Source organism: Blennius ocellaris (assembly GCF_963422515.1).
Source record: "Blennius ocellaris genome assembly, chromosome: 9".
In the NCBI taxonomy this organism is placed as follows: domain Eukaryota; kingdom Metazoa; phylum Chordata; class Actinopteri; order Blenniiformes; family Blenniidae; genus Blennius; species Blennius ocellaris.
This window is the reverse complement of record NC_137658.1, coordinates 12,125,561-12,134,677: the sequence shown is the minus strand read 5'-3', so window position 1 is coordinate 12,134,677 and position 9,117 is coordinate 12,125,561. Positions and strand designations below refer to the sequence as shown.

Sequence of the window (9,117 nt, the reverse complement as noted above, 5' to 3'; positions counted from 1 at the left end):
TGGCTTCAAAGAGGCTGGACTAAGTGATCCATTTTTATAGCTTTCATTGTAGCATTGTGTTATTGCTTATCAAGACTGCTTATTTTGTGACAGCTGAAGTGGCCTCTGTAATAAAACACCAACAAATTTATTGTTTATAAAGAACCCTACAAAGCCTATACAATTTAATTTCTGTTTGGCAAGACCAATGAAAAGACAGTAGACCGAGTCATGACCTCATGCATGTTTGAGCGCGCTAATCATGCGCAGGCCTTATTTTGTGAATATAAAAAGTGAATTCAAGGTTTTCTTTACTATCCAATTCGGTCGAAATCATCGCAGTGCCCTATTGTATGTAACACACGAGCAAAGGGTTTCACTTCAATTTTGCAAACAAACACAAAACAAATAAAATGTAATTTAAAGTTTATTTAAGCAATGAGTACTTGCATCTGCACCACATCAAAATCTACATTCTCAAACGATCGTTCTACAAAAAGTTTTTTTTTTTTTTTTAAATACACTTATCCTCATTTGACCTTGCACACAATACACAACACAAGCCAATCAGACGTCAACAAACTTCAAGAGCACTCGCAGATGAACGAGATCACTTTGAGAACAAGACATCATGAAGACTTTGTTCCAGGACACAGCAGGAAGAGTTAAGCATATGAACAGTTTAAACCGACATCGGGGGTCGTTTTTAAATGTGTGACAAAATGTGGAGGACAGAATTACTGATACAGTTACATTGATGCTCTGAACAGTCGGACTGTCGACTAAATAAACTTCCATTTTCACACAGTTAAAGTTAAACAAGGTATGTATTCGCACACATACCCAACGGTCACGGCCCGAGATGTTCCCCAGCCCAACAAAGTGTTTAAGTTGCAGCACTTCGTTTCGGACAAAGCCCCCTTCAAAGCCGGGGGTCATCCAGTGTTAAATTGGTATTTTCTTGGCGCAAAAGGTAATAGGTCGCGGGGCGTGGCGACAAAACACGCCCCGCAGCTTGCACTCCCGCATTCTAAAGAGAATACAGTACTTTCACGCTCTAACTTTGTGTTAAAGCCTGCGTGCGGACCAGATACTCAGGCTGGTCTGGTTTGTAGATGGAGCTGTTGTAAGTGTTGAAGCCCACGATGGAAGGAGGGGGAGGGAAGGGGGGGGGGGGGGGGGGGCTCTGTGGATCTCTGCCCGCGTCTGTCTACGTCTCCTCCGGTCCGAGCTGATAAGGACGTGCCTTAATCGTGTTTGCCCTTGCCTTTAGGCGTGCCTTCGTTCCAGGCCACGTAAACAAACAGGGCCAGCACCACATGCACGGCCAGCACGGCCACTATGGCTGCGTAGAAGTAACTGTCGGAGCTCGACATCTTCATCGAACCTGAGAGGGAGACGGAAAGGAGGAGAGTCAGTGAGGACAAGACGGCGAGTCGCCTGAAAAACCTTCACCGACTCAGAACTGGTTTGAAGCACTTTAAGGAGAAGAGGAGCACTGGGGCGTGACGTGGTAAATATTGATTATAAATCGGTCCGTTTCAATATCTGGCAGCTCTTCAGTATTACTGTGTGTTCTTGATGGTACTCAGGTCATTTTACAAACACATGGATGAAGGTATCAGTTTCTTCATCCCTTAATCACATGTTGCTAAAAAAAATTTAAATTGGACACAAGAGGAACTCTCACCTAAATGTTGATGGCTCATGATAAAAAAATTTTTAATAAAAGGTCAAGATCAGCGGACCAGTGGACTTTTGGAAGACACCGGGGTGCCCCCAGAAACAAAAGGGAGAACATGTAGCCTCTGACCCAGACTTGAACTCATGAGCTTGAGGTTATGCGACGAGAGCACGAATTTCAACTTAACAGGTTTACTTCCTTTTCTAAGCAGTCTAAAGAATACACACACACGCGCGCACACACACACACACACACACACGAGGATGGGCGGGCATTCAAGTCAGCTGGATGTTCACTCACTATTGCAGGCAAACAACTGGAAGGACGCACATTTATCTTTGAGATGCAATGGACAAGATCAATGAATTAAATACACATACTCTTTCTCTATAGATTTCTGTAAAGGAAATCTGCACAATAAGGACAAAAATGATGACAAAAAGTCAGCGTAGAACCAACACAAGGAACAACTATGTGTTGAAATATCTGCGTTGGGTTGCCATTGGTTCTGCTGCATAGCTTGAACTCACTGGCGTGCATTGTCAGTTGATATCAACTCTTCACGTTGCCACTAGCGCACATCGGGCCAATACCTTGGGGAGATTTCTTTTTTTTTTTCTCCCAACCTTCTTGTATACAAATGAGAGCTCACAGGAACCGAAGCAAGAGAGATAATCTAAGCTGCATATCGCAGCAGGAATTTGATGGATCTATTAAGTGTTTCTCCACCATGAAAGCACATGGTCGCTCTACCCTGAGCATCAAAGGGAGATCGCAGTGTTCCTAAAGACACATACGTCATTACACAATCTGTCTTTTCTTCTTAAGCCACAAGGGAATTTCTATCAACCTAAACAATCTGCAGCATAGACTCCAATGTTGCTAAATCAAATAAACCATCAACCAACATTGCCTATGTTATTTTATGACCTTGAAACTTTTTGCGTGACACCTCCATTGCTTTTTTTACTTCATTGCTCTTGTTGAGTGTGTAGTTGCATATAATACCCTTGTGCTCGTTTGCTTGGAATCCGATTGTGCTCACTGGTGAAGTTTCATTTAGTTTTTGTGCTTTGTTTATTTTTCTCTGTCCAACGATTACACATAGGTATTAATTAGTTGCTAAATCTAGTACAAAGAATTTTTATTTGGGTTTTCCCTCTCCATTGCATCCTCTCTCTTTCTGGTCCCTGAAGTCAATGAATTAAAAAAAGAAGAGACATCACATCTTTGTTCATGGTTTACCAATAAATGCCACAAAGCCACAAGCTATGTATACAGAAAACAGTAATACATCATTAAAGTGTATCTTTCCCATTAACATAGTGTTTATCAGTGTTATAGTTCAATGCACTTCACACTAGATATAAAATGAATAGAAATGTAATAGGGTGACTAATGTATAAATGCAAGGATATAATGAAAACAAGATATGATCTAAAGACTATCAATCTTGGAGGTGTGTGGGTTGAATATTGAACAGAAATGTAGAAAAGAAGCTTGAGGGGAAAGTATATGGTGCAAGGCTGAGAGATTAAGTTTATTTTATGTACAGTGCATCCAGAACGTATTCATAGGGCTTCACCTTTTCCACATTTTGTTATGTTGCAGTCTTATTCCAAAATGGATTCAATTAATTATTTTTTTTAATCAGGGAGGTGACCAAGAATCTGATTCTCACTGTGTCAGAGCTGCAGAGTTCCTCTTTGGAGAGAGGAGAACCTTCCAGATGGACTAACACATTCCCATTCAATCTGATGAAGCTTGAGAGGTGCTGCAAAAAGGAATTGCCCAAAATGCGGAAAAAGTGAAATGCTGTGAATACCTTCTGGGATGCACTGTATCTCATCAAACACGAGTGTGATGAAGTGGTAAAGAGGACGGATGAACAATTGAATGTTTGTGTGGCAGATTACAGATATGCACTCTAGAGCAAAACAATCAGGGGTTTAAAAAAAACACCATGAGCAAAATTATAAAAGAAAAAAATCCGATAAGAACCCTCATATAGCGAAGAATGACTTGTTCAAATGCCAGCCGGTCCTTTCTGTGGTAGTTTGCATGTTCTCCCCATGTGTGCGTGGGTTTCCTCTAGGTACCCTGATTTCCTCCCACAGTCCAAAAACAGGCATGGAAGGTTAATTGGTGACTCTAAATTGCCCCGAGGTGTAAATGTAAGCTTGTGTGGTTGTCTGTCTCTCTGTCTTTGCTTTGTGCTCCAATGCCCTGCATCAACGAACGAAATAAAGTGGCATCGAAGATTAATGGATGGATGGAAGATGGAATGACCACCAAGAGTGCAATCTTAAGAAGCCGAGATCAGATGATTGGGAAGCTGCCTTCAGGTGGGCTGTGTGATCCTGTTCCGATTGCATTTATTCTTTTCGGTTGATTTTTAAGTGGATAGTTCGATGTGTGTGAGCTTTCATGTGAATTTAACAAACAAAATAAACACAGAAGAGTCTCATAACCCACCGATTGTGGTGATTAAAAACACCACCATGCCTTACCCTCGAAGATGTAGGCCTTTGACGCAAAGTAAAGTCCAATGGGCAGCGTGACCATGAGGATGGTGAAGAACAGCAGAGTCTTCAGGGCTGAAACCAGGGAGTTCTCGTTCCTGGAGGACAGGCAGCACAACTTCATGAGTGGGGCAGGGAAAACACAATGCGGAAAGAGAGCAGCTCTACGACATGAAGATATTGATGTGAGAACAACGGCATAATAAAGAAAATAACCCCCAAAACAACAGACTTGTATTGACGATGTCGCTTGTTCTGCATCAAGCGTTCAAACGGGATGAGCTAAACGAGCTAGGTGGCTAACGGCAGCTTACAGTGTATTTACACTAAGGCAGTTTTCTCACCCTCTGATATACGCTGGCGGCACAGCGTCCGGAGATGCTCTGACTGATCCGTCCATTGCTGGGCTAACAGGAGGCGAGAGGACGACACAGAGAGTCAACAGCTTTTAATAACAGCTTATGTTGGTGTTTATCCTGTCAATGCTGCACAGCACGCTTCCTGTATGGTCACGGGATCGTCACGTGACGAGACTTGAGTGGTGCGAGTATCGCGAGATCAGACTTCACAATAGCTACAATAATAATAATAATAATAATAATAATAATAATAATAATAAGAAGAAGAAGAAGAAGAAGAAGAAGATAATAAAGGCGTTGTTTTTATCATTATTTGTTCACGAGTTCTTTAGTATCTTTGCATTATAAAATACAGCAGACCTCATTTCTAAATGAAAATGTTTACTCTTATATTATAGAAAAAAAGTCGCGATTTTTCCATGAAACCCTCCCACACACATATTATTATATATTTGTATTCCATGAAAGAGCATTTCTTCCTTCTAAAAATAAAATAGAAAATGCTTAATTAATCCCAGAGATAAATTCTTTGCAGCATTGCTCCACACAGAATAGAATAAACAGAGTCGAAATTTAGAATACCAAATAAACATTACATAAGTAAATATTTAATATTAATATGTACAAGGCTTACAGTATCTAAACTACGGTCTTTATCCCTACCCCAACCAGGGTTTGACTCCCTCCCCCAATCTGTCTATCTGTCTTATCCTTTTCTCTCCTCCATCCCCTCACCCTAACAAGCCTGGTTCTGCAAAGGTTTCTTCCTGCTCGAGGGAGTTTTTCCTTTCCACAGCCACTTATGTTTGCTCATGTGAATTTGTTGGGTTTCTCTCTGTAAAAGGCACCTACAATTTGCTGTGTTGTATTTAATGACAATTAAATAAAGTTGAATTGAATTGAATTAATGGGAGAATAGAATTATAGAATAACACAAACGACTGATGGCCACAGGAGTGGGAGATATTCTGTGATGCTCTGTAGTGCACGTTGGTGGGATGAGTCTGTTACTGACTATTAAAAAGGTATTTTTATTCATATACATCTATAAAAACAGACATATTCACCACAAGAAATGATAAAAAAATAGAACATTAACAAAAGTAAGAATACACCTCAAAAGGAGCAAAAAAGTTTTATAAACATAACCATTTAAAGCAATGAAATTTAACTGTTTGGTGAAGGATAATGATCCAAAATGTTTCATACTAAAAAATTATAAAGATGTGATGGACACGATTAATAGATGTATCTATAAGGGGATAAGATAAACATTTTTGCTGAGGTAAACAGATAATTCTATCTTTAGCTGATAAAAACCCCCAAACCAGAACAAACGTCTCACCCTGAAAAGCTATGTTGATTTTCCTGAATAATATATCTTTTTGATTTGCGCAATACACTATTCATTGTTAGCTTCTCTCAAAATTGTAATCGTACGAAGATGAATGTTCTCATTAAATTTGTTTATAGCTTGCCATCTTTTCACTTTGTCTCAATTTTTCTTTTATTGTTTAACTTGTTGTATATAGTCTATTTTTATCATTTGAATTAAATATTTTGTAATCTGTTGCGGGTGTAACGGGCGACACTCTGAACATCAGTACATTATAGGACAAACACGGAGAGACACATTCAAATTCAGGACAATTTAAATTCACAAATCAGCCTCAAATGCATGTTTTGGAACTGTGGGAGTAAATCAGACCACCGGGGGTAAACATGCAAACACTGTACCAGAAGGTATCCAATATTCCCTCTCAATACTGAAAGAGCCACCCACGAATCATGCATGTAGCTTCAGTTGTATGCAATGTTTATCACAGCATTGTATCTCAAAAAATGGTTTGATTTTAGTGAAACTACTTTGCAGTGCATTTTTTGTTTTAGTGCAAAAATAGATTCAAGAGAAGTATTTGATTAAATTGGGTTTTACAAAACTTCAACTAATTACATTTCCCAAAGAAGAATTGGTACCATTTCATTTTTAAACAATCACTCTGGGGAAAATTATGGTGAAAGGTCTATATATTTTTAAATGGGCTGTTTGATTCGGCCACAAGATCTGTAATCTGACCTCCCATAGCGTTTCTCTTTGAGTAATGATGTAAAAGGTCTGCCAATTCTCAGGAAAAATCATTTCTGCTGCCTTCAGCATTTATGTTTTGACAGATCCTCCCTAAAAGTGGTAGCTTTTATGCAAACGCTACTTTAGGATTCAAGGATTCAAGGATTCAAGGATTCTTTATTGTCATATCAAAGAATGATACGAAATTTGGACTCAGGTCCCGGTGAGCCAGTAATAAAATATATAGTAATAAAATATATAGAGCGTAAAATATATACAAATATACAAGAGCAGAATGTAAGTGTGAAGTGTTTGTAGTGCAGGAAGATGGGAGTCTACGGAACATGGCTCGAGTTCACAAGTCTCACAGCTTCGGGGAAGAAGCTGTTCCTGAGCCTGGTGGTTTTGCTCCTAATGCTCCTCAGCCGCTTTCCTGAGGGGAGGGGCTGAAACAGTCCATGTGCTGGGTGGGTGGAGTCCTTCATGATGCGGAGAGCCCTCCCCCTGCATCGTGCTGTGTAGAGGTCTGAGGTGGTGGGGAGGCCGCTCCCGACAGTCCTCTGAGCGGCCTTTACCACCCTCTGCAGAGCCTTCCTCTCAGCGGCGGTGCATCCGCCATGCCACACAGTGATGCAGCTGCAGAGGACGCTCTCCACCGCACAGTGGTAGAAGCTCCTCAGGACGGAGCTTCCCAGACCTGCTTTCCGCAACTTCCTGAGGAAGTAGAGGCGTTGGTGGGCCTTCTTGACCAGACGGGAAGTGTTGGCGCTCCAGGTGAGGTCCTTGGACAAGTGTACCCCCAGGTACTTGTAGCTGGAAACCACTTCCACAGCTGCTCCTCCGATGTGCAGGGGAGCGGGGGGGCACCTGACCCTCCTGAAGTCCACCACCATCTCCTTGGTCTTTTCCCCGTTGATGCAGAGGTTGTTTCCACTGCACCACTGCATCAGGTGTTCCACCTCCTCTCTGTATTTGGACTCATCGTTATTTGTGATGCGTCCCACTACTGCTGTGTCGTCCGCAAACTTCACTATATGACAGCTGGGGTGTATTGCCGTGCAGTCATATGTCAGCAGAGTGAACAGGAGGGGGCTCAGCACACAGCCCTGAGGTGAGCCGGTGCTGAGGATGATGGGGGAGGAGACGGTGTCGTTGATCCTGACAGTTTGTGGTCTGTTGGTCAGGAAGTCCAGGATCCAGTTCCCCAGTGTGGGGCTCAGTCCAAGGGAGTGGAGCTTCTGCACCAGGGTCTGCGGGATGATGGTGTTGAAGGCTGAGGAGAAGTCCAGGAAGAGCAGACGGACATAGGAGTTTTTGCTCTCCAGATGGGTGAGGGTTGTGTGGACCACCGATGAGATGGCGTCATCGGTGGAGCGGTTTTTCCTATATGCGTATTGGTGGGGGTCCACAGTGACGTCGATGGAGTCCTTGATCTGAGTCATGACCAGCCTCTCGAAGCACTTCATGACTACCGGGGTTAGGGCGACCGGCCGGTAGTCGTTTAGGCCTGTCACTGTGGAGCATTTGGGGACGGGGACAATTGTGGCAGTCTTTAGGCAGGTGGGGACAGATGACTTTAGAAGTAAACAAAGAGCTTCATCACGGAGGTGTGATTTTAGGGTGGCGTAATATCTGCTATTGGTAAAATATGTGATTCCAAGTAAAATTTAAAAAAATAAAAATAAAAAATAAAAAGTCAAAAAGACCAAGAACTATTATTGGAAATTATAAGTTAATGTTTTGATTGTATTTTTGTCACAAAGTGCCAGGTAATCGAGGCAGAATGGATGCTTTGGCAGGGCGGTTTTGGCCTGCGTTTTAACCCTTTCAACAACGAGCTTTCAGCACAATTTTCCCACGAGTTGTCATTACATCTCCCATAATATGTCGTTTTTTATCCTTTGAGTAAATAAAAAATATGTCCCGAAATTCTTACCAAATTGCCAAATTAAAAATTACTCTTTTTTTTTTTTTTATTTCTCAACATTTAACCAAATAAAGTTCACTGCATGTTTTATACCTGCATTTGTAAAGTCAAATACATTCTGATAGTGTTTAATTGCAATGTAATCTCTTGTTCCAATACACAAGTGTGCCCTCACATGCCCACAGCATGGCCTCTTCCTTCCATTCCCAAACAGGCTCTAAAAATAGCACTAAAAGGGATGGATTGAAATGTGCATGTTCATTATTGAAGGATCATTTGTTGCCAACTAAAATAGATCGCATCTTTGGAAGAAAAAGGAAAAAGACGTGACATAACAGCAATGTCTTCTGTTGCACTAAATGCACCTTTCACATGTACCGTATGTGTTTGTGCTGAATAATTCAACTCTGCAGAACATTTCTTGTTTAATTGCTGATGTAACAGAGAGTCGTTTGGGACCATTTCGTGCCAACTATATACATTTAGTGAGGTGGTGTGGGTGCACTGGCTGTGTTTCTGGTGGAAGTCTCTCTCGCTGAGTGTCATGAAGTGGCACTTTCTGCTCTAGTTGGCTTTGT

General features: G+C 41.5%; 1 protein-coding gene across 1 annotated transcript; it reads right to left on the bottom strand.

Annotated features, from left to right (window-relative positions):
- vma21 (vacuolar ATPase assembly factor VMA21) lies at positions 1–4,693 on the bottom strand. The gene is made up of 3 exons (XM_080502540.1): positions 4,530–4,693; positions 4,174–4,283; positions 1–1,366 (listed from the first exon to the last, which is right to left on the bottom strand). Exons 1-3 carry the CDS (start codon positions 4,583–4,585, stop codon positions 1,227–1,229), a joined length of 306 nt encoding a protein of 101 aa, XP_080358666.1. The 5' UTR covers positions 4,586–4,693; the 3' UTR covers positions 1–1,226.
- Between the last annotated feature and the right edge of the window lie 4,424 nt (positions 4,694–9,117).

Excerpts from the sequence above, each read along its gene's own strand:
- vma21 (XM_080502540.1), bottom strand. The coding sequence starts at position 4,585 with ATGGACGGATCAGTCAGAGCATCTCCGGACGCTGTGCCGCCAGCGTAT. Across the intron at positions 4,284-4,529 it reads CCGCCAGCGTATATCAGAGG|GAACGAGAACTCCCTGGTTT; the intron begins GTGAGAAAACTG and ends CCTGTCCTCCAG. Across the intron at positions 1,367-4,173 it reads AAAGGCCTACATCTTCGAGG|GTTCGATGAAGATGTCGAGC; the intron begins GTAAGGCATGGT and ends TCTCCCTCTCAG.